Here is a 26,525-nt window from a genome sequence, read left to right as displayed (position 1 = left end):
TGCAGTCTGTCACAGAATTGACATTATACTATGACAGTCTGTCAGATTGAGAACTTTTTATTTTTTTTTCCATTGTTTCTTTTTAAATAAAAACATGTTTGCATTAATGACAAAAGGCCACCTCATTTCCCATGGCTTACTGGAATTGTCACCAGCTGCCCATCGTGACACAGGTTTGGATGTAGTGTGAGCTTTGCATCTTGGAACATAGTCACGTCTGCTCACCAAATGTAGCCTCCTGAGAATTTCTTTGCGATTCATCACCTCTGGTGGTTGACTAGCCAGATGGACACTAAACACAAGTCATTCAGTTCCATCGAAGCATCCTGATACTCGTTAAAAAGACTAGAGTGGCTTTTCCTAGCAAGCAAGTTTGAATTAATCCACCTCCACGTGAAATTAATTTAGGTTTAAAACATAATTGTAACTGTACTGTGGGTATATGGATCTTATCCAGCAGTGGGAGATAATTAAAGCTTTAGAATTGTGGCAAGGAGCAGTTGATTTAGTATTTTGTAATCCAAAAAGCCTGTGTTTTTAACTCCGAGTCTCCATATCTTTTTCAGTGTATGTATTCTGTTCTTTTACCATCTGTCATTTTCTAAGAATGAATGTGAAATTTAAAGAAGTTTTTTTAAAAAATACTGCACCACAAGTTATTATTATTTTGTAGCTCTGTCTTCTTTGGATTTCTCTATGCCATGTATTGTGCCCAACTAAGAAGACAAAATGAGTTATCATAAAGCTGAGGCACTGATAAGTAGTCAGCCATGATACCCTGGGTCTCTAATATTTTCCCTTCTTGCATGTGACTGAGCGTCAGTCTCAGTGTTAACCCCATAAAGTGACTCAGAAGGGAGTGAGGGCACATTCTAACTGTGCATATCCAGTGATTTGGAGCAATTTCATTATTTTTTTCCTTGGTCAAATGCTTTACCTTTAAGTTTTCCATTCTTTTTCATTTTTATATTGAAGCTAGTTATTTTGGGTCTATTTCTTATGTTGTTCCCCAGCCATTAAGTTAATTGCTTGCCTCTCTTCATTTCTAGATTTAGATCCTGCTTAACCCCTATCCACTTTGCACTAATGACTATACTGATCTAGAAAGCACCCATGTTCGGGACACCACCCACGCCCTCCACCTCCTCCATGATTTTCGCTTCCCCGGCCTTATCTTCAGCATGGACATCCAGTCCCTGTATACCTCCATCCCCATCACGAAGGACTCAAAGCCCTTCGCTTCTTCCTTTCCCGCCGTACCAACCAGTACCCTTCCACTGACACCCTCCTTTGACTGACTGAACTGGTCCTCACTCTGAACAACTTCTCTTTCCAATCCTCCCAATTCCTCCAAACCAAAGGAGTACCATGGACACCCGCATGGGCCCCGGCTATGCCTGCCTCTTCGTAAGATATGTGGAACAGTCCATCTTCCGCAGCTACACTGGCACCACCCACCCACCTTTTCCTCCGCTACATCGATGACTGTATCAGCGCTGCCTCCTGCTCCCACGAGTAGGTTGAACAGTTCATCCACTTTACTAACACCTTCCACTCCGACCTCAAATTTACCTGGACCGTCTCAGACTCCTCCCTCCCCTTCCTAGACCTCTCCATTTCTATCTCAGGCGACTGACTCAACACGGACATTTACTATAAACCGACCGACTCCCACAGCTCCTAAATTACACATCCAAGGCCCCAAGGGATCCTTCCGTATCCGCCACAAATTCACCTGCACCTCAACACACATCATTTACTGCATCCACTGCACCCGATGTGGCCTCCTCTATATTGGGGAGACAGGCCGCCTACTTGCGGAACGTTTCAGAGAACACCTCTGGGACACCCGGACCAACCAGCCCAACCACCCGTGGCTCAACACTTCAACTCCCCCTCCCACTCCACCAAGGATATGCAGGTCCTTGGACTCCTCCATCGCCAGATCATAGCAACACGACGGCTGGAGGAAGAGCGCCTCATCTTCCGCTTAGGAACCCTCCAACCACAAGGGATGAACTCTGACTTCTCCAGTTTCCTCATTTCCCCTCCCCCCACCTTGTGTCAGTCCCAACCCTCGAACTCAGCACCACCTTTCTAACCTGCAATCTTCTTCCTGACCTCTCCGCCCCCACCCCCACTCCGGCTTATCACCCTCACCTTGACCTCCTTCCACCTATCGCATTTCCAACGCCCCTCCCCCAAGTCCCTCCTCCCTACCTTTTATGTTAACCCTCTTGGCTCACTTTCCTCAGTCCTGAAGAAGGGCTCATGCCCGAAACGTCGATTCCCCTGCTCCCTGGATGCTGCCTGACCTGCTGTGCTTTTCCAGCAACACATTTTCAGCTCTGATCTAGAAAGCAGTCCAAAACATAGTTTAACCTCACTTTCCAACTTAGTCTAATGTACTTTCGTCTATTATTGTTCCGTGTTATACCTGCCTTATCCTCATTCCTTTCCAATGGTTGACCTGTGATATGCTCCCAGTGCATTTTTGTAGGGGTAACAAACTTCATTTATGTAGAGGGAGAAGCTGGGATTTTTCTCTTCAGTCAAGAAAAGGTTAGGGGAGTGATTAAAGTAAAGGGGAGTTGTGACAGAGTAAATGCAGAGGAACTGTTTTAGCTGGGAAGAGTGACTGTGAAATACATGACAAAATAACTGGCAACGAAACTAGAGGGGAGATGTGGACAAAACATTTTTGTACAGCAAGTTATTGTGATCCAGAATGCACTGCCTGAAATGGCAGTGGAAGCTGATTCAGTGGTAATTTTCAAAAGGGATGAAGGTTTGAAGGGGAAAGATTTGTATGACTGAGAAAAAAACAGGCCTTCCCTCTGAATGTGTGGACCACACACTCATTTGGTGTTGGCCACCAAATATCAAAGGTTTCAGAAGAAATAGGAAAGACAACATGGGAGGAAAATTATATTCTGAAATGTCTTGTTGAATATATGCAGTAATTACTTAAGCTACATTAAATAGAAATTGTCCCTTTTGTTTAATTTTCAATTGTTAGGTGTTGTTATTTTATAATAAATAGGATATTTTGATAACATAAGTTATGTTGGGAAAAGTACTGTGTTTTTTTATAACTATTTCAAGCACCTAGATAATGGTTCAGATGTGAATATGTGTGTGATTGTTCAGACCTGCAGGAAGTGCATTGAGAGATGGATAAGTATCAGCAAGCTGTCATTTGCTTCCTTGGCCTGTATGGGCTCTGCCACTTCACCAGACTTGTCTTCACTCCACCCAAGATCCCGGTTTGGAGAGGTAGAACCGTGGCAATTGAATGTGCTTGCTCCTATTAGCTGCGGGATATTTAACAAGTGCCTGCCACTACCATCCCCCGCCCTCCGCTCGTTGTCTACTTTCTCGCTGTGACTTTGATATCTCTCTCTCTCTCTCATTCTCCCTTTTGCCTTCTCCTTCTGCTCTCTGGATGCAGCCAAACGTAAAGCATGGAAACTAAACCGTGTAGGTAGCTTGCGAAACATATACAGCAGCAGCAGCACCAGCACCAACACAGAAGGTAATTAATCCAAGAGGAACACCAACTTAAACCTGATCACCCAGTAGAAATTGGTATTAGTTTGCCTGGAGCATACTTGCCTACTTGTGTGGGCTTTTATTCTGTTTGTGTTTTGTTTTTGTTTTATTAAACTGCTTCATTTATGTCATACATGTTCCTTTTTTCTTTACTTAAATTCTGACCTTTCCTCTAGCTGTGGAATAGTGATGTTTAAATTACTTCAAGAAACCTATTTTCCATTCTCACCACTGCCCCCCTTCCTCCCTACCCCCTTTTTGTACATGTTGGCATTCGATGTAATATTTTTCAAGTTATTGCAGTTTAAGGTGCAAGTAGCAGGTGTAATGATCTGTGGCAAAATACAATCGTGTGCTGTGACATTTAAGTACAGTATTTAATTTGTTTTGCGAAACATTGCCTGTAATGCTCTTTGTAGCTGGCCTCCAATCCAGAGCTGGTGCATGCTAGGTTATTTGCATGTTCAGGTGCTTTATAGTCTATGCCTGTTATTCTGCACTGCTGAAGGTCAGCCAAGTCAAAGTTCATAAATTGACTTGAAATGCTTTCAGCAAAGGCAGCAATCACATGTTTGTTTAATAGAAGATTGAGTTTTTTCATTTGTACACGAAAATTATAAATTAGTTTCTTTCTTTATACAAAATGTCAAGAGGCCAATTTATTCAACTGCCCGAAATCCATTTCAAGGCATTTTAATACATGTAGTCCTGAAATTGTATATGATATACAGAATGCAAAGTTGGTCACATTCCAGTAAGCCAACCAGTTGAGTGCTGTTGTCAGTTTAAAAGGAAAACGAGTGGGTCAGATAATCGTGGTGCTGTTGCCATGTTACTTACAGACAACGTCAGTGAATGGTTTTAATTTAATTTTTTCCTGACAATGTTTTTTTTAATGTGTAAAGTTCTATCACAATGAATGGAGCCTGAGGCCCTCAGTGTATGGTTTTTTTTATAAGCCATAAACTTGTATTTGAAATTGTAATTTTCACAGCTTTTAAATAATTGATTCTGATTTGTTTTGGAAACATTTTTTGTTATATAATACAGCTTCTGTTTTATCACCAATTGGCATTGAATAAATCTGTACTGTAAAGTGTGGAGTCAGCCACAAGTGATTGAAGTCCCATTGTTACTGGGTGCCCCCAGCAGGAATTTAAATGTCAGTATTTGCTCAACCTTTTGCTTAAAAAATGCATTACTGCATCACAAATGATTAGAGAATTTCAGTATTAGTGATTGCTGTTACGTTTCAGCAAAAATATACTCAGCTCTGACATTTCACTGCTCTCACATGAACTTTTACATTGACATGAGACCTGTTGCCTCCGCCTATACTATCATTAGAACTGTCTAAAGAGGGAGTGTGTATGGAATCGTACAGCACAAAAAGAGACTATTTAGTCCAAATTCAACCGCTTGTTGAGTTCTCTGCCCAAAGGCGGGTCTGACCACAACATCGCGATCTCCTCCGTGGGCAGGGCAAGGAAGCAGCTCTCGGATCCACCGCAGGCAGAGCAGGAATTGAACTCTCTGCTGTTGGCACGAATCTAATCCACTCCTCTCTTCTCCTTCCCATCCTGAACCCTCTCCCCATACGCCAACCTCTAGGGGTTTGAGTTGCTATGGCAGCCAACATTTGTATTTGCATGTTAATAGCATAGAGCTAGGGACAGTGGTAGTAGAAGCTCCGATTTCTTTCCATTTCATAACTGACTGGTCGCCTTTCTAACCTTTACCACTGACCATTGGCAGATTTTGGATTTCCAGGTTGAAACATGACCCTGTTTGGCCTCGTTAGGAAAGCAGATTCCTTGGCCATCAAGTCCTGGAGTGGGGATTGAACCCAGACCTTTTAGCTCTGAGACAGGGTCACAATGAGTCTTGCCATTGAGTTTGCCACTGAGCAGGGAACTGACAAAGATAAATTTATACCCTGAGCTTCCGATTGTCCCATCAGCAGAAACATCTTCTGTGAGTCCATCTAAAACTGTTTTAGAATTTTGAACACCTTTAGCATGTTTCCCCTCAGCTTTCATTTTTTTAGAGAAATGCGCTACAGCATGTTCACCATTTCTTGATAGTTGTTGTTTTTCAGACTTGGCATCATCCTTTAAGTCACCTTTTCACTTTCTCCAGTCATTCTGTGTGTCTTCAAATGTAATATGTTGTACAAAATGATGAAAATACTCAAGTACTCCTGCAAAGCCTGAAATAGTGCTCAAGGAAGCTTGCAACTCCTCTGCTTTTTGAGAAGTAAAAAACTTCTCTCCATATTCTGTTCTTTAATTGTCCAGATGCTGTTTGTGACTTTCCTTTTAAATTATATGCAGGAGTGAGTAATCTTCTGATGCCCTTTAATGTTAGCTATCGGGTTGCAAGGCACTCCTTTGAAACTAGTCAACTTTTCAAAGCTGCTTCTGAATGATACCAGTAATTCCTAATTATGCCTCTGTTGTCTCTGTAATAGATGATGAAAAAACAGGGGTCAATTTTCTTCTAGTAATCACTTCCAAATGTTAACCTTCCTCTTTAACTGTTTAACTTCTGATCCCAATATAATCTAATAGACATGTTAGACTCATTAGCCAGTGAAAGTTCAGTTGTTAAATTTCACTTGGGGAACCCAGTCTTATTCCAAAGTTTTCTTAACCCTTAGTGTGCTTTACTCTGAATACTGTCTCATTAACAGTTTGTTGACCTATTGGCCATATGCTTCTGCATTTTCTCTCTGACCTTTACTGACTCCAAACTGACTCTCAAAGTATGCAGATTGAAGCAATTTGCAAAAAAACAGGCCTTGGGTTCAAGCAGGTGTTAACAAGCTCCCACATCCCAGCCGACCACCACTGCCTACCATAGCTTTGTTTCTCTACTTATTCAGACTATTACTTTTTGTTTCCTTTACAGAGCAAGAAGAGAATTTTGAGTTTATCATCGTGTCTCTGACAGGCCAGACCTGGCATTTTGAAGCTGCCTCTTATGAGGAAAGGGACGCGTGGGTCCAAGCAATTGAAAGTCAGATTCTGGCTAGTTTGCAATCCTGCGAGAGCAGCAAGAACAAGGTGATTTTCCTGAGCTCCTCTGTTCTACTTGGTTTACTGACAATGCTCCACTATCATATGCACTGTAACTGCTTCCTCTCTTAAGGTTTTCTCCATGTCGTAGCTGTGGTACTGAAAGCCAAAGTTCTCCTTCCCTTTCAGTAAGGTTCCATGCTATTAAAAGGACAGTCTGCTCATGGCACTTCCAGTTTAAACATCTGTACATTATTTCAACCAAATCTAAATTTGGTATTGGTGCCTTCAGTACATGGTTCAGATTATATTTCTTTTTAAACAAGCCCCAGTTAAAACCTCATTGAAAAGCTGTTATAGGTTAAAGAGAAAAATGAAAGTTGAGTAAAATTTGGCATCAAGACGGCACAGAATAACAAATACTGCACTCCCTTTCATTAGTTTGCTGTTGGAGCTTTAATTTTGTTCTGTATATAACAATCCAATTAGAACAGTCTCCAGGGACAGCCAAACAGTGATCTTCAATTGGTTTACAAGATCCATTAAGGACAGTGGGTGCCACTAAGCAGCCCTGTGTTTCCACAGCGCTAATCTATCTAGTGCAGTTTGTTAGAATTTATAATAAAATGCAAGTTTCTTGAGTATATTTTCTGGTAAATGTGGAAGTGCCTTGAGTACATCTTCTGGTAAACGTGCAAGGAATGGACCTACCTTTCTGCACTTGTATCTGGATGTTTAAAAAGAGGGAATGCAGTGATCCCCTTGTTACAAAGGTTTTGTTCAATATCCTCAAAATGCATGCAGTGTTGCTGGCAGAAACATAGATTAGTAGAAGGCCATTCAGCCCTTGGAGACTGTTTCACCATTCAATTGGATCACAGCTCCCATTTGCCGCCTTAGTTCTGGAGTAATTAATGACAAAACTCTGTCAATCTCGGTTTTGAAATTTTCAATTGAACTTTGACTCATTATCTTTTATGTAACAGCTGTTTACTCCCAACACCCCCGAATGCCCTAGCTCAAATTTTAAGGTTGTTGTAAAATACTTTGACCATCAATATTACTATCTGTACTTCTCTAGGTTTTCTGTTTCTTGCTGTTTAACCTATTGATCAGATTAAACATGAATTCTACTATGAATAATCTCCCAGACCTGCAGACCTGTGTTTATTTGTGAAACATGGGGTAATTAATCTCAGAAAAACAGCATGATCATTGTAGAAACATTCAGCTTAAATAATGTGCTGTGGCTACATTCATTGGCACTGACTGTATCTGTCTATTATTTTGCCTTTGCTTAGTCACGACTGGCGAGCCAGAATGAAGCTATCGCTCTTCAGTCAATCAGAAACATTCGTGGCAACTCTCATTGTGTGGATTGCGAGGCATTAAGTAAGTGATGAAAAGACATTTTCTGTCAGATGTTATTTCCTTCTTCATCTCTGTCTCATTCCTGACCAGAAAGAATTTCTAGGAGATCACAGAAATCATACAGCACAGGAGAAGGCCATCAGCCTATCATTTTTTTTGTGCCAGCTCTTTGCAATTGGTCCCACTTTCCTGCTCTTTCTCCTTAACCTAGCAAATGTCTCATTTTTTATATTTCAGATTACGTTCCCTTTTAAAATTTATTATTAAATCTCCTTTAAGTTAGTACATTCCAGCTCGTAACAACACACAGTAAAAAAGTAATCTTGTCTCCCCCTCGCTTTTTCCCTTCTGTGTTCTCTAGTTGCTGACCCTCTTGCCAGTGTAAACAATTTCTCTCTATTTGCCTCATAATTTTTGATTATCTCTATTAAATTTCCTCTTATCTGGTCTAAGGAAAACAATCCCTCTGTAACCATTCCACGTAACTGAGGTCTCTGGTTCTCTTCTTGGAAATGTCTCCACCTGCTCCAATGCTTTCCCAATCCTTTGGGTCCAGAATTGGATGCAGTACTCCAGCACAGGCTTAACCATATCATAAATAATATGCTCAGAAGTTGTTAATGGTGCTATGTACCTCATGACAGAACAGTACACTTGAGTGGCTAACACTCATGCTTGGCAGCATTCTTTGAGGGTGTTCCCAGTAGTTTCTAGTACTTTGAGGCCAAAGACCCTGCTTTAACCACGTGTAGTAAGCACAGTTAATTGGATAAAAAATATGTTTTGATCGTAACAAGAAGGGATCCCTTTAGGAGCTCCTTCTATAGTGCAACTGTCGGTGTTAAACAAGATATTGTGCTTGTCTACTGTGTGTGATAAATACTGAAAATGTTTAATGAACTGGTGGCTTTTGGGGATAGACTTTATATTTCTCATTTAGCTCATAGATATATCTAAAGTGTCACTGAGCCATAAAAACTAAAAATGTCTTGATTTTATTTCCTGACCTCAGCAGGTTTACAGTCTGAGAATCACAAGTGTTAAAGATTATTAAACTACACAGCAAGGTGGCTGACTCTCCTTAGGTTAATGATTCCATTCACTTATTATTTAACATAGAATTATGAGATGATACTGCATATAAGGAAGCTGTTTAGACCATCTACACTGTGACAGCTCATTCTAAAGGCACCTCCACTGCTCTCTCCCTATATCCATGCAAACTTTCCTCTTTCAGGAATCTTCAGTTCCTTTTTGATAGCTCCTTTTAAATTTGTATCCACCAACTTGGAGGTAGTGAGAACTGCTGAAGCTGGAGAGTCAGAGTGGATAAAGAGTGGAGCTGGAAAAAGTACAACAGGTCAAGCAGCATCAGAGGAGGAGGGGAGTCAATATTTCAGGTCAGAACCTTTCATGAGGAAAAGTGACTTCGCTCCTTCTCGGATGTTGCTTGACCTGCTGTGCTTTTTCCAGCTCCACTCGTTATCTGCTCCATATCCACTATCCTACCAGGCATTGCATTCTGAATCCTAACCACTTGGTGGATCAAAAGTTTCACATTGCCTCTTGATCTTTTGCTGATCATCTTAATTGATCTCCTCAGCCACTTGAGAAGGCTTCTCTTTATTTACACAATCAAATATTTACAATATTTACAGTCACTTAAGGAGAACCGCTTCATTTTCTCCAGTCTATCCACATAACTGTATTCCTTCATCCCTATTACGTTACCTCAACAACTTCTCCTGAAGTCATCAGGACCCAGTGTTCAAATAAAAATACTGTTAACAGAGGATAAGTCTGTCCACAAATAAAACGATTCTCATCGTCCAGTTCAAAGGCACACGAAGGGACATTTAGTAAGCAAGACACGTAGCATGTATGGAGAGTGAAAGAGACTTAACATTATAGTTTGTGACCTTTCAATCAGATGAAATATTAACTCTTGTTTTGCTCTCTACAGCTGCTGACAGACATGCTGAGTATTTCTACCATTTTCTGCTTTATTTCAGATTTCCAGTATTTTTCTTGTGTGTTGACATTTATTATGCACCATTTAGTAAGCTTTTTACTGATTTGAATTTGTTTCAGATCCAGACTGGGCCAGTTTGAACCTAGGAGCTCTCATGTGTATTGAATGCTCAGGTATCCACCGCAACCTTGGCACCCACCTGTCACGGGTCCGCTCCCTCGATCTTGACGATTGGCCCCTGGAGCTTATCCGAGTAATGTCATCCATTGGGAATGAAGTAGCTAACAGCATTTGGGAAGGAAGTGCCCAGGGACGCACTAAACCCTCACCCGATTCCACAAGGTACATGCATTCATCTCTATTCATTAGTCTTGAATTAACTCTGGGCCATTTTTTTGTTTTCTCCAAACTGCACTAATCCATTACTGCCCTCGCTGGCCTATTCTCTCTAAAATTGGGCTTATCTAAAACTCTGCTGCTTATGTCCTACCTCATACCATTCCCATCACCCCTCACCCTGTACCCACTGACTAAATTGGTTCAGGAATTTTAAAATTCTGGTCTTATGATTCATTCCCCCATGGCCTTGCTCTTCACTATCTCTGTACATTGAAACTGTGACCCAAAGATTAAAAGCTGCTCTGCTACTGAGATATTTTATGCATATAGTTGTTTGGCTGCATCTAACAGTATTTTTTAAATAGGTGGAAAATACTGCACAGTTAGATCATGATGTACTAGCAAAAACTAGTAACCAAGTTTATTTACAAGATTTATGATTACACCAAAGCAGTAAAAAAATTTAGCAATATAATGCTTTGACATATTCCTGTCAACTGTCCCAAAAATAAAATCTTGATTCCTTTTCAGTATCTATTAACTATCAGTCCTAAGATAAGTTAACTTCATACCTGACAGAGATTTGATGAATCATGCAACATAGAAATGAATGCTTGAACGCGGGGAAACTCCTGAACAGGGAGAATTTGCCTCACTTGTATAACTTTGAACAGGTCTTTGCCATCTCAGATCAGAACAGTCCTTTCATACTCAACACGTAAATATGTTCAAAGTCAGTTTTAAGTTTCAGGGAGATAGATTGTGAACAACAGATTGCTATAGTTTGTATGGGTTTAGTTTTAACACTTCATTTATGTGTCAAATTGCTGGACCTTGAGGATAACTATTTTGTGGCAGTTAGCTTTCTGCACATAAAAGCAACATTTCAAAGGCAGAGGATAATTTCTGATGTAATTAACATACAATAAGTTCCCACCATGAGATCAGTTGAGCCAAAGAACTCCCACAGAATGTACATATCCCCAGAGGATAGGGATTGCATTAGTTCATTTCTCTACCCAAAGGTAAAAGAGTACCTTTTTGGAGACAGCTGACATTTTTCTTTGTATTTGCAATATTTAGATGGGAGCTGATTAATTCATTTGGCTAGATGGTTAATGTATGATTCAGAATAATACCAACAGTAACTACTCAAATCCCATTCCAACCAAGGTGGAATTCGGATCTGCCTTCTTCCCCTGACGATAAGAATGGAAGACAGTAGTGACTCGTCTCTGACAAAATATGCTGAGGAACATAAGATGAAGGGTCAACAGGCAATGAGGCAAGGACAAGATTTCAGGCAAAGCACAAATGGAATGGAACAATATCCTGGCCCCTCAAAAATATATGACGAACAGTTATGAGACTTGACAGCTTGAAGTAAAACTAGAGTTACACTGTATATTTTCTGCATTTCTTTACCACTTAATTTCCAAATATGTTCATCTTGTCTTCACCCTGCATTTCCATCTCTTTCTGTTCTTCTAGCATGTTAATCACTTCCTCGTCATTTTGTATAATTATGTAAACTTAGCTCCTCTTTAAGTATAGGACTAGGAGGAGGCTATTCTGCCTGGTTTCATTTGTCTTCATCCCTTTATTAAACAAAAATTTAGTGAAGTCCATTCTGAATTTTTAATTGACCTCAGCCTCAACAGTATTTTGTGAAGGGAGATTTTCACTGCCCTTTGTGTTAAGAAGTGCATCCTGGTATTATCCCCCCCCCCTCCCCCGAACAGTACCACTGATTTTAAAGTTAGAGAACTTTACCATCCACCCCAGAAAGTACTTTCCCTTTGAGATGTTTAAGAATTTGATAGAATAGAGAATTAGATGGACATCCAACCCTACATACTCAAGAATCTCTTTCACATGGTCCTTTGTGAGAAGCTTCAGCAAGCAATACTCCAAAGTTGTGAAGTCACAACAACAGGTTGAGGTCATGGAGTTGTGCAGTACGAAAATAGACCCTTTGGTCCAACACGGCCATGCTGATCAGATATCCTAAATTAATCTAGTTCCATTTGCCAGCATAGCCCATATCCTTCTAAACCCTTCCTAGTCATGTACTCATCCAGATGCCTTTTAAATTATGTAATTGTACCAGCATGCATCACTTCCTCTGGCAGCTCATTCCATACACACACTGTGAAAAAGTTGCCCTCTCACCTTAAACCTGCGCCCTTTAGTCTTGAACTCCCCTAACCTGGGGGGAAAAAAACCCTTAGTTATTCACTCCATTCATTCACCCTCATGATTTTATAAACCCCTCAGCCTCCGACATTCCAGCCTCAGCCTAATCAGCCTCTCCCTAAACCTCAAACCCTCAAGCCACAGCAAAATCCTTGTAAAACTTTTCTGAACTTTTTTGTTCTTGAAAACTTTAAAGGACATGTGGTGTTTTTAGGAAACATTTTCAGCCACATAACCAGGTAAATAAATGCCAGTAGCTACCAGACACTAGGCTGCAAAATGTGAGGAGACTGGGCAATGGACTATCTGTAGTCGAGAGTGTGATGCTGGAAAATCAAAGCAGGTCAGGCAGCATCCGAGGAGCAGGAAAATCAACGATTCGGGCAAAAGCCCTTCATCAGGAATGAAGCTGTGTGCCGAGGGGGTGGAGAGATAAATGAGAGGGGAATGGGGCTGAAGGGAAGGTAGCTGAGGGTGCAATAGGCAGATGGAGGTGGGGGGTAATGATGATAGGTTGATGGGGAGGGTGGAGCAAATAGGTAAGAAGGAAGATGGACAGGTCATGTGGGCGATGCCGAGTTCGAAGATTGGAACTGAGATAAGGTGGGGGGGGAGGAGAAATGAGGAAACTGGTGAAATTCACATTAATCTCGTGGGGTTGGAGGGTCCAGAAGCAGAAGATGTGGCATTCTTCCTCCAGGCGTCGGCTGGTTAGGGAGCGGCGATGGAGGAGGCTCAGCACCTGCTTATCCTTGGCAGCATGGGAAGGGGAGTTGAAGTGTTGGGCCATTGGGCAGTGGGGTTGGTTGGTGTGGGTGACCCATAGATGTTCTCTGAAGCACACTGCAAGTAGGCATCCTTTCCCTGGAATGTCAGAGGCTGTGAGGTGATCTTACCGAGGTTTATAAAATCGTGAGGGGAATGAATGGAGGGAATAGACAAGTTTTTTTTCCCCAGGGTAGGGGAGTTCAAGACTAAAGGTCATAGGTTTGAGGTGAGAGGGCAACATTTTTACACAGTGTGTGTATGGAATGAGCTGCCAGAGGAAGTGGTGAATGCTAATACAATTACAACATTTAAAAGGCATCTGGATGGGTATGTGACTATGAAGGGTTTAGAAGGATATGGGCCAAATGCTGGCAAATGGAACTAAATTAATTTAGGATATCTGGTCAGCATGGCCGAGTTGGACTGAAGAGTCTATTTCGCCAATGTGGAGGAGACCGGATTGGGAGCAACAGATATGGTAAATGACACGTGTGGAAGTGCAGGTAAAACTGTGATGGATGTGGAAGGTTCCTTTGAGGTCTTGGGCGGAGGTGGAGGGGGCAGGTGTGGGCGCAGGTTTTGCAACTCCTGCCGTGGCAGGGAGGGTGCCGGGAGGGGAGGGGAGAGTGGATTGGTGGGGGTCATGGACCTGACAAGGTAGTCGCGGAGGGAACGGTCATTACAGAAAGCGGATGGTGTGGGGAGAGAAATTTATCTGTGGTGGTGGGGTCTGTTTGTAGGTGACGGAAATGCGGAGTATTATATAATGTATACAGAGGTTGGTGGGGTAGAAGATAAGGACCAAGGGGTTTCTGTCCTTGTTGCGATTGGAGGGGCGCAGTTCGAGGGTGGTGTTTCGGGAAGTGGAAGAGCTGTGCTGGAGGGCATTATCAGCCGCGTGGGAAGGGACATTGCGGTCTTTAAAGGAGATCATCTGGCGTGTTCTGTGGTGGAACTGGTCATCTTCAGGAGCAAATGCGGCAGAGGCGGAGGAATTGGGAATAAGAGTATTTTTACAAGAAGCAGGATGGGAGGAGGTGTAGTCCAAGTAGCTGTGAGAGTCGGCTTTGTAGAAGATATTGAGTCGGTCACCATTGATGGAGGTGGAGATGGAGAGGTCCAGGAAGGAGAGGGAGGTGTCTGAGATGGTCCACAGGATGCCTACTGGTAGAGCGCTTCAGAGAACATCTCTGGGACACTCGCACCAATCAACCCAGACTCCCTGCGGCCAAACACTTCAACTCTATCTCCCACTCCGCTAAGAACATGCAGGTCCTGTGCCTCCTCCATCGCCACTCCCTAACCACCCAACACCTGGAGGAAGAACACCTCATCTTCTGCCTCAGGACCCTCCAATCACAAAAAATTAATGTGGATTTCGCCAGTTTCCTCATTTCGCCTGCCCCCACCTTATCCCAGTTCCAACCTTCCAATTTGGCACCACCCTCATGACCTGTCCATCTTCCTCCCCACCTATCATTACCCTTACCTCCATCTACCTATCGCACCCTCAGCTATCTTCCCCACCACTCCACCCCCTCCCATTTATCTCACCACCTCCTTGGATCACAGCCTCATTCCTAATGAAGGGCTTTTGTCCGAAATGTCGATTCTCCTGCTCCCCGGATGCTGCCTGACCTGCTGTGCTTCTCCGGCACCCCAGTCTCAACTCTAATCTCCCAGATCTGCAGTCCTCACTTTCACCTAATGGATTATCTGTAGCTTATCCAGCCTTGTATGGTCTCAGCTGTGTTTTGCCCCAGTAGCAAAGTAGTGTGTGTTTTGGAGAATTTTAGAGCCTGTTTAAGATTTCTTGTCTTTTTTCATTTATAGACTAGCTTCAATAGAGGTGTTTGCAGGTAGTGAAAACTTCAGTAACCAAGGCAGAGATCAAACTCTTAATGGCTGTGGTATTTTTTTCATCAGTGACCTGCAGTTTTGAATTGTGAATGCTCCTTAAGGATATGAAATTCGAGCAGGATTCAAAGTATTATACACAACGCAGTCACGATAGAAAAGGGTCGAGAGTAGAACTTGTGACCACATGTAAATATTGTTTCAGGAATAATTAAGGACTGCTATTGAATCACAAAGTTTTCAGCTTAATTTATCAAATTTAGATGAGATTCATGGGTGCTAGTCTGCTTTTCATGCAGTGTTTGTGAATATAGGTGTGAACCTTGTGCAAAAACTCAATCTGCCCAAACTACTTGGGAAATTTCAGTAAAAGACAATCAGCCTTCCCTCCACTTGGAAATCCAAACAGAAGCACTTTTTCCATTGTTTGATTACACAAGTGAATTTTATGGCTAGTATCAATATCTTGCTCACAGTGATCGGCAAGTCAGAATTCAGCTCTTGGCTTTCTTTTAGAATATATGCGACACAGAAGAAGGCCACTTGACCCATCATGTCTATGCTGGATTTTATGAAAGTCTGTCCATTCTCCTCTCACTTTCCAAGTCTTGGTGTCTAGCCCTCACGGCTACTGCAGTTAAGTGTATCTCATTTATTTTATATGATTAGGGTCGTTTACATTATCATCCTCTTCAGGCAGTGACAGCCAGGCCCCCCACCACGCTTGAGGTGAAAACATTTCTAAGCTTCCCTGTAATATTTCTGTTAGTTACTTTAAAGGATTGTACCATAGTTATGGAATGAAAGATTACGGAAATGGATCCTTCCTGCCCACTCCACTTAGGCTTCTCGTAATTATGTAGAAGCTATATTTTATGATATGAGGACCACACGGCAATGGTCAGTGCTAATGGGAAAGGCCAAAGATTTGTTTCCATTGGTGCTTTCTATGATTCAGTGAATGATACTCTCACCTCTCCATCTGTACATGTGGGTTCAAGACCCATTTTAGAGGTTTGACCTTAACGTTACAACTGTATTTGTGAGCTGTTAAGCAAAGACCTGCAAACGTAAAAAATATTACATGGCAGTATTTTTAAGAACAGAGACATTGTGGCCAATGTCTATTCTTCAATCAGCTCATCGCTGTATGTGCTAATTACCTTCCACATTTCTGCAAATATCATGGCAACTGCATTTCAAAAGTACCTTGTTGCCTGTAAAGCGTGTTAGGATGTTCTGAGATTGTGGAAGGTACAATATAGATATTAAAAATGTTTTTCCTTAGTGCCTTCTTTTTCTTGCCCTGTCTGTAGATGTTTGATTCCTGAAGGTATGCAGTCCAATGAGCCTCAAATATTTGTAAGTGCCTCACCCAGTGACCCACGTGACTGAAAGGGAGTGGAAATTGGAGAGCAAAGCGAGGCATTGCAATGTAATCGAGAACATATTCTGATCCAATGTGAATAGGAGTTGGGCTCCCATTTTTTTTCTCATTTCCCCTTCACTAGGCCAGTTCTGTCACTCCAACTTCTGCTTCAGTTTCTTGGGGGCAGGTTAGTGCTGTTTGATATTGGGCAGTGTGCTGACCTACTGAACAAGCCTAGTCCAAAACAAGGAGGTATAACCATCAAATTAGAGCCAGATCTTTCAGGGTAGTAACAGGAAACACTTTTTACACAAACAGCCGTGAAAGTCATGTGTTTCGTGCATTTTATCATTCACAGAATGTGGGCATCTGCAGCAAGGTCAGAATTTATTGCCCTGCTCTGGTTACACTTGAGAATGATTTGGTGAACCATTTTCTTGAAATGCTGCAATTTCTGTGTTGCTGTGCTATCAGGTTAGGAGTTTCAGGATTTTGACCCAGTGGCATTGTAGGAAAAGCAATGTTTTTCCAAGTTGGGGTGATGAGTGACTCGAAGCAGAATTTGCAGGAAGCGATGTGCCTGTGTACTTGCAGCCTCATCTGGTGAAGTTTGTAGTTTTGGAAGGTGCAGTAGAAAAAGAGCCAGGTTTTGCACTGTAGCTTCAGCCATGCAGGATCCGGATTATGATGCATACCTACGACCTCCCCTTCTGGTAATCTGTTAATGTCACCTGTAAATGGCTTTAATGGTTTCCTGCAATTATCAGCAGCCTCCGAACCGTGGCCGAAACTTCCTCAGAGATGGTAACAAATTGAAGCTGGCGTCTGCTGAAAGACTATCGACTTCCCATTCTTTTTGCACAAAGGCTGTTACTCCTCCATGGCACCTTTTTAATTACTTGTGAGCAAAACTCTTTCAGTATAAATTGTCTGAAGTTTTCATTATTCTTTTCTTCTTGATCTGCTTCTATTCAATATAGGCACACTCTGTGCTGAGGGTGAGGATTGAATAAGATCAATGTGACCAGAATTAACTTGAACTTGTTCCTGAATGTATTTATTTAATGCAGTGGTAATTTTCTTTGACAGCTCAGCTTCTGTTTTTGGTGTGTTGAATTTGTATTACATGCTTAATCCAGCAATTACTTAGGAGAAGAAGTGCCAACAACACATAAATTAAGTGTTGGATAAAGGCAGCACTAACTCACTAACACAACAAGTGCTTTGGATTATGGGTTAGTTCTGTCACTGTTCAAGCTCCCCAGAGGTCAATCTTGTGAACTGTGCAAAAGCCTGTAACTTCAGGGATGGATGCCCTGGATCTTCAAGGCATGCGGGAGTCCCTTCCTCATCCCATCAAGCACTTACTAGTTTGCACTGACAAAATATCTGAAAGTCATTGTCAGCCATCCACTAATGTTGCATTAGTATGCAGTCTTGTATTGTACTATGTCTGTATTTCCTCTAGCATGGAACATGAAGGGTGACGTATTAGAGATAGAACATAGAACAGTACAGCACGGGAACAGGCCATTCAGTCCACTATGTCTGTGCCGACCATGGTGCCATTCTAATATAATCCCAGCTGCCCGCATATATGGTGCGAATCCCTCTATTCTCTGCCTGTTCACTTACCTGTCTTTAAACTTTGCTATTATATCTTTTTCTATCATCTCCCCTGGCAGCGCATTCCAAGTAACTACCACTCTGTGTGTTTAAAAAAAAATGCTCTTCTCGCACATCTGCTTTAAATTTTCCCTCTCTCACCTAAAGCCAATGCCACTCATATTTGACATTTCCACCCTGGGAATGAAACTGACTATCCACCCTCTCCATGCCTGTCATAATTTTATATACTTCTATCAGGTCACCCCTCAGCCTCCGACGCTTTGACGAAAACAATCCATGTTTATCCAACCTTTCCTTATAGCAAATACACTCCAATCCAGGCAACATTCTGCTAAATCTCTTCAGTATACTCTCCAAAACCTCCACATCTTCCTATGGTGTGGCAAACCCCCAGATTTGCACACAATATTCCAAATGCGGCCTGACCAAAGTCTTACGCAGTTGCAACATGACTTGCCAACTTTTGTATTCAATGCCTTGACCAATTGAAGGCAAGCATGCTACATGCCTTCTTTACCACCTTAACCACTTGTGTCGCTACTTTCAGGGAGCTATGGACTTGCACCCTAAAGGTCCAGCCATTCATGGTATACCTTCCTTTTGCAGTTGACCTCCAAAAATGCATCACCTTACACTTATCCATTCGCCACTTCTCTGCCCAAATTTCCAGCGGATCTATAACTTGCTACGTAATTTAAGAACATAGAACAGTTCAGCACAGAAACAGGTTATTCGATCCACTTTGTGCTGACCATGATGCCATTATAGATGAGTCTCATCTACCTGCACATGATCTGAATCACTCCATTCTCTGCCTATTCATGTGTCTGTCTAAATGCGTCTTAAACATTGCTAACATATCTGCTTTTACCATCTTACTTGGTACCATGTTCCAGTACCTACCACCATCTGCATAAAAAAACTTGCCCCCTCATGCTTTAAAACCTATGCCCCCTGGTGTTTGACATTTCCACACTGGGAAGAACACTGACTATCCACTCTACTCATGCCTCTGATAATTTTATATACTTTGATCAAGTCGTCCCTCAGCCTCCAACATTCTAGCGAAAACAATCCAAGTTTGTCCAAGCTCTCCATATAGCTAATACACTCCAACCTGTCTTCACTATGCACAGCTCCACTGATTTTAATGTCATCTGCAAACTTACTAATCAGACCACCTACATTTTCTTCCAAATCATTTTTATATATATGTACAGAGAACAGAGGTGCCAGCCCTGATCTTTTCAGAATACCACTGTTTACAAAGTTCCATTCAGAAAAACAGCCTTCCCCAACTACCCTCTGTTTTTTGTGACCAACCCAAAATTGTATCTAACTTTCCAACTCACCATGGATTCCATATTCAAGTTGATTGAAGGATCTCAGAGGGTATATAGAGAAAAACGAATTCCTCTGATGCGTTGGGGCATGTGGTCTCGAACAAGGTCCAGTTAGTCTAACCTCCGTAGTGGGGAAGGTATTAGAAAGAATTCTAAGGGAAAGAATATATCAAATGACTGAGATTGTCAGCATGAGTTTGGTGAGGGAAGGTCATGTCTGACAAATTTGACTAAAGTCTTTGAGGTGGTAGCAAGGGGCTGTTTCTTAGAGTAATGTGTCAACAGTACTTGGACTTTATCAAGGTAAGGTTCCTCAAGACATACTGATCAAGAAAGTAAGATCACATGGGATCCAAAGCAAAGTGGCACATTGGATCCAGAACAGGATGAGAGGTCGGAAGCAGAGGGTGATGGTAGAAGGATGTTTCTGGACTGGAAATCCGTTTCCAGTGAGGTTCTGTTGGGCTCGGTACTGGGGCCTTCGCAGGTTATGGTAATCATTAATGATTTAGACTTTAATATAGGAAGTATGATCAAGAATTTGGAAAGAAATTTGGTAGACTGATTTTAAAAATGAAGAGGAGAGCTTTAAACTGCAGAAGTATATAAATCCACTGGTCAAGTGACCAGAGCAATGATAAATGGAATTCAATCAAGTGAAGTGTGAGTTTATGCAATTGAGGGGGGCTAGCAAGCCAAGAGATTACACACTGAATAATAGGACCCCTAAAAGTACTGCAGATCAGAGGGTCCTAGGTGTACACATTCACAGATCCCTGAAAGTAATGGATCAGGTAGATAAAGTGGTTAAGAAGACATAAGGAATAGCAGTGACATAGCATACAAGCAGAAGGAGGTTATGCTGGGGCTAAATCAAATGCAAGTTAAACTACTACTTGAGTATTACGTGCAGTTCTGCTCACAATTTTATAGGAAGGGTGTGTTTGCCCTAGAGGGTGCAGAGGAGATATACCAGGATGTTGTCTGTACCTGAAAGGTCTGAGCTGTAAAGAAAGATTTAGAGAGTCTAAGTTTGTTTTCCTTGGAGCAGTAAAGGTTGAAAGGAGGTCTGATAGAGGTGTATGAGATTGAGGGAACTAATTAGGATGGATAGAAAGATTTTTTTCCTACTAATAGCAGGGTCAATAATCAGGAGGCATAGACTTAAGGCAAGAAGGAGAAGAATATTAGGGCAGTTGAGGAAGAATGATTTCACCCAGAGAATAGTGGGCGTTTGGAAATCACTGTTTTAAAGGGTGGTTGTGTCAAAAACTAATGTAACACTTTAAGCAGCATTTAGATATTCACTTGCACAGGCATAGTCTCCAGAGCTATGGACCAACAGCTGGAAATTGGAGTCAATATAGTCAGATCTTCTTTGACTGGCATAGACATAATGGGGCAAATGGCCTCCTTCAGTTATATAAATATTTGATTTATTGTCATGTATACCTAAGTACAGTGAAAAGCTTTGTTATGAGCAGTACAGACAGATCATAGTAAGCAAAGATATACAGACCATAGGGTGAAAAAAGCTTGGACAGAGGCATACAGATTATATCGCATAGGGCATATGCTAGGCAAGATCAACATTATTGAAGTAAGAGAGTTCATTCATCAGTCTAATAACGGCAGGTAACAAGCTGTTCTTGAATCTGCTGGTGCGTGCGTTCAAGCTTCTGTTTTTTCTGCATGATGGAAGAGGCTGTAGGAGAGCATTGCCCAGCTGCGATTGGTCTTTGATGATGTTGGTAGCCTTACCACAGCAATGGACTGTGTAACTGAATAGAAGATTGGTTCCTGTGCTGGTCTGGGCTGTGCACACAACCTTCTATAGTTTCTTATGGTTCCGGGTCGAGCAGTTGCCAGGCCTTATGCACCCGGACAGTATGCATTCAATGGTGCATCTGTAAAAGTTGGTCAGGGACCTTGTGGACATGCCAAACTTCCTGAGCCACTTGAGTAAGAAGCGGCGTTGTTGTGCCTTTTTGACCATCACATTTACCTGGGAAGTTCAGGACAGGTTGTCAGTTACTATCACTCCTAGGAACTTGAAGCTCTCCACCCACTCAATCCTAGTTCTGTTGATGTAGATGGAGGCGTGTTCTACTCCCTTCTTTCTGAAGTCAGTGATCAGTTCTTTAGTTTTGCTGATGTTGAGAAAGAGGTTGTTCTCATTGCACCATGTCATCAAGCCATCTACCTCCTTTCTGTATTCTAATTCGTTGTTTGATATCCATCCTAACACGGTGGTGTCATTAGCAAACTTATAGGTGGTGTTTGTTCGGAATTTGACAACACAGTTGTGGGTGTATAAGGAGTACAGTTGGGGGGGGGGGGGCTGAGAATGCATCCTTGGGAGTATATCAGTATATGGGTCTGTGAGAATGAGGGGACAGAATATGAAAATGAAAGTTGGGCAGTTTAATGGGAATGGTGTCAGAAAGCACTGCTTCACTCAGAGAAATAAGAACCTTGACCTTTCTTCTGGTAAATTTGAGGTTTAATGTTAACTGGAAATTCCTAAATCTTGGGATTGATAGATTTTTGTCGGCTAAGTGAATTAGGAAATCTGCCATGTAATTCAGTCACAACTGTAGCCTCCGAACAAGGTGGAGGATGATTGTTGTGATTAACTTTAATGTGCCTGGCATCTTCCAGGGTGAAGCAGGAAATAACTAGAAATCTGTGTGTGTCATCCACTTTTTTTTTGAGGGAGGTCACTGAAGCTTTCTGGTCATTCAGAGCCAGCCACAATTCATCCTCTCTCGCCAGAGAGAACCAGGTGGATCAAGAACACGGCTTTGCTAGGATTACAGGCCTCTCTTTGGGCAGAGTGCCATTGATAGCGCACACATCGTTTTACAGGGGCGACTTGTCAAATCTGCCCTCTGCAGGAACCCAAAGGGATTCCAGTCCCTCAGCAACCAGCTGCTGTTGTGACAGTTATCAGAGATTAATACAGGTTAATATCCAGTATCCTGGCACCATGATGACTTTGTGGCAGTTTCTGGACCAGCTGCATTTCAGATATTACCACAAAGTGAGAGGTTGTGAGTGGATGATGAGGCCAGCCACTGCCAACATAGCGATGACTTGAATTGTAACCTGTGTGCATGTACACACACAGCATGCATACAATGAAAGCCATGCTGCCATACAGAATGTGAGAGCAAACCATTGGAATGCTGAAATCATTCTCACAGTGCCTTGGGCACACTGCAGGCACCCACACCATTGAAGGTTTTAAGATTTGTGGTCAGCCACTGTATGACCCTGACGTCAAGATAAGCCAACTCCTTGATCAATGTAGCTATCATATTTGAATAGAGTCATAAAGATGTACAGCACAGAAACAGACCCTTCGGTCCAACCCGTCCATGACTGTGTGTGCAAGAATGGAGAGTATTCCATTACTGTCCTGACCTGTGAATTGTAAATGGGCGATAGGCACTTGGGGAGACAGGAGGTGAGTTATTCACTGAATTCCCAGTCTCTGATCTGCCATTGGAGCCATAATATTTGTAGGGCCAGTCCTGTTCAGTTTGTGGTCAATGGTAATCTCCAGGATGTTGATAGAGAGGAATTCTGAATTCCAGAGATGAGGTGAGACTTGACACCAAGTGTGGCATCAAAGAGCCCTCGTAAAATAGGAACCAATGGGAATCAGGGGAATCTCTCCACTGGTTGGAGTTTTACCTAGCACAAAGACAGTTGTGGTTGTTGGAGGTCAGTTATATCAGCTCCAGGATATCTTTGTAACAGTTCCTCAGAACAGTTTCCAACACCAAAACATCATCAGCACATTCGCTGCAAGTAATGCCAGAAGTGAAGATATTCGCTGCTGATTGTGCAATATCCGGCAGCATTTGCAACTCCTCAGATACTTAAGCACTTAATGTCCAAATGCAACAAGACCGATGCAATATCCACGTTTGGTCTGACAAGTGCAAACAATATTTGTCCAACACAAATACCCGCCACTGACTATCTCCAATAAGAGTTGAATCTAACCATCACCTATTGACATTCCCATCATTGATTCCCCTACTATCAAGATTGTGAGTGTTATCATTGACTAGAAAGTGGACTGAATGCAATATATCAGTACTCTGGCTAGAACAGCAGGTCAGAGACTAGGAATCCTGCAGACAGTGACTCATTCCTGACTCCCTAAAGACTACCCAGTCTATAAGGCACAAATCAGAAGTGTGTTGGAATAGTTTTCACTTGCCTGGATGAGTGCAGATCCAACAATATTCAAGAAGCTTGACACCATCCATGACAAAGCAGCTTGCTTGACTGGCACCGCATCCACAAACATTCACGCTGTCCACCACCGACCCTCAATAGCAGCAGTGTGTGCCACATACAAGAACATTGCAGAAATTCAACAAGGCTCTTTCGACAGCACCTTCCAAACTCTCAACCATTTTCATCTATAAGGATAAGGACAGGAAATACACAGGAACCCCATCTGTGTTCCTTCACTATAGTTGGGTCAACATCCTGAATCTCTCTCCGGCATAGTATTGTGGGTCTAACTACAGCAAATTCACTGTGCAATTCAAGAAGGCAGCTCAATACCACTGTCCCATGGGCAGCTAGAAATGGACCATAACCACAGATATAGCCAGCAGAGCCAAAATTTCATGAATGAAAAGAATTCTCTAGTTCATGATAGTCAATGACTGGCACAAATGTTACTTGCAGTTTGAGCACAAATCTGGATGTGGTCCAGGTCTAGGCTCAGAGAGTTGAAGAGTAAAGTAATTGTAGCTATCAGCATATTTGATGCAACAGTAACATAAGTGGCTATTGAATATGTGAAGATTAACATGAACTCCAGTGACCATTGTGAATGTGTTCATGGTGTCAAAACTCTAGCGATCAATGTGTTAACAGGACAATAAAAGCAGGTCAAAGAAGCAAAAAATGGTAGTAAATCTAAGAGTCAGTGCCTGAACATTGCATGTGACACTAGGAATCAGTGATTCTTGGACAGTAACTTTCGGGGTCAGTATGTTAAAGGACGCAGTCATTTCGAAGTAAGTGTGTTAAGGTGATAGTGATTCTTTGGAGTCAGTATATTGAAGCAGACAGTAACCTTCAGGGTTACTATGTTAAAGGAGACGGTAACTTTTGGGGTCCTTGTGTTAAAGGCGACATTGATTCTCAGAAGGCAATATGTTAAGGGAGACAGTGACACTCAGGGCAAGTGTGCTAAAGGAGGCAGTGCCTCTCGGGGTCAACACATTAAAGGAGACTAGGATTTTTGTAGTCAGTGCGTTACAGGAGATGAGGATTCTTGAGGTCAGTTTGTTAAAGCAGACAATAACATTCAGGGATGTTGTGTTTAAGGTAATGCTGAGGATCTGGTTCATGGTGAATAGCTTGCTGATGAAGGTATTTACAGGTGGGTGTGTCTTCCATTCTCCGTTCACTTTCAGACATTACTTGTACTGCTTGCCAGTGTGAGAGCTGAAAAGCAAGAAATGATAAGCAGAGTAACCAGTATACATCACCCACTCGACTTAACACATCACATAACTGGAGACATACAACACCTGCATTAATTCTATTATAGGAGAGACACTCAGAGTTTGGATGATAAAGAAGGCAGTAGCACTGGTATTCAATGTATTAAAGGGGCAGTAACTCTGTTGGTAAGTGCGTTTAAGGAAAAGTAACTTTATGATGTCAGTATATTCTAAGGGACTGTAACTCCATGGGCCAGTGTGTTAATTAGACCATATTTCTAGAGACCAATATCTGTCTAAACAGTAACTAAGGGACAGGAACTTGTGAAAAGGTGACAGTGGAAGTTATTGGGTAACTGTTCCACCCACAGTAACTGTAGGGGTCAGTGTGTTCAGTGAAACAATTATTCTTAGGTTGGTGTAAATCTTAAGGAATACACAATCTTTACATTCTGTATAATAAAGGGAATTCTGTATAATAAAGGGAATAGTGACTTCAGGCAATAAGTATGATTGTTAAGGGAGATGGTACTTCTTACACTGGTGAAGAAGTTTGTAACTTTTTGCTTCGACTCATACTGTATTGTGGAAGTTACTTCTATAATATTTGAAATTATCGATGAATTGTCACCATACTATGCCTCAGAATGCATTACGAGCTTGAAGACGTGAGGAATAAGAAATGAAAATGTTTTTTCACTTACCGCTGCTGTTATCAGAGCATTCTTGACACTTGGAGAAATGAATCAATATAAAAGATATGGAGAACTGCTCCTTCATGTATCCTGACATAAGCCATTGATGAACAAATGACTCAAAATTTTGGTTCTTTGCTGGGGTTACCTTACCTTACCTTACATTACAGTGTGGAAACAGGCCCTTCGGCCCAACAAGTCCACACCGACCCACCGAAGCGTAACCCACCCATACTCCTACATTTACCCCTTACCTAACACTACAGGCAATTTAGCATGGCCAATTCACCTGACCTGCACATCTTTGGATTGTGGGAGGAAACCGGAGCACCCGGAGGAAACCCACGCAGACACGGGGAGAACGTGCAAACTCCACACAGTCAGTCGCCTGAGGCAGGAATTGAACCCGGGTCTCTGGCGCTGTGAGGCAGGAGTGCTAACCACTGTGCCACCGTGCCGCCCAATATCCTGAGGTTGTGCACCTAAAGCAAGAGTTGAGTTTGAATGTAATGTTTTATGTTTCTTACACTTTTACACACACACACAAAAACAATCCTTCAGTAAATCCTTTGAAAATCTCTCAAAGTTACAGCAATTATCATCAGCCGTCGATTTCATTCCCTCTTTAAATTGAAATGCATTTAATTAGCGAGAGCTGATGACATTGAAAGAGAGTTAGCACGCAGGAATTAATTGTCCCGACAGTGTGAGCAAGTTCAATTATCACATTGAGTAATAAAAAAAACCTGGAAATCTGATATTAAAACAGAAGTACACAGCAGGTCAGCATCTGGAAAGAGAAACCAGTTCAGTGTTTCCATGGGATCCTTCTGGCATATACCCCGTCATTTGTTCTGATTTTTAAAAAAACTCAACCTATCAGCAGTGAAAAATTAAATATCAGCTTATTAGCAATGAAAAATTGTCTTCTCTCTGA

General features: G+C 42.0%; 1 protein-coding gene across 8 annotated transcripts in view; it reads left to right on the top strand.

Annotated features, from left to right (window-relative positions):
* Positions 1 to 26,525, top strand: part of agap1 (ArfGAP with GTPase domain, ankyrin repeat and PH domain 1) — a 766,011-nt gene that overhangs the window by 676,277 nt on the left and 63,209 nt on the right. For 5 of the 8 annotated variants that reach the window (XM_043693252.2, XM_043693251.2, XM_087988861.1 and 2 more), the window contains 3 exons: positions 6,463 to 6,617; positions 7,871 to 7,961; positions 10,032 to 10,254. In XM_043693252.2, the coding sequence (XP_043549187.1) occupies positions 6,463 to 6,617; positions 7,871 to 7,961; positions 10,032 to 10,254 (469 nt within the window). Of the gene's footprint in view, positions 1 to 3,451; positions 3,536 to 6,462; positions 6,618 to 7,870; positions 7,962 to 10,031; positions 10,255 to 26,525 lie in introns of all 8 variants that reach the window. The other 3 variants (XM_043693245.2, XM_087988856.1, XM_087988858.1) reach the window with 1 other exon arrangement.

Source organism: Chiloscyllium plagiosum, unplaced genomic scaffold, assembly GCF_037043375.1.
Source record: "Chiloscyllium plagiosum isolate Xiang-an unplaced genomic scaffold, Cpla_swu_hap1 HiC_scaffold_7, whole genome shotgun sequence".
Lineage (NCBI taxonomy): Eukaryota > Metazoa > Chordata > Chondrichthyes > Orectolobiformes > Hemiscylliidae > Chiloscyllium > Chiloscyllium plagiosum.
This window is presented reverse-complemented; position numbering and strand designations above follow the sequence as displayed.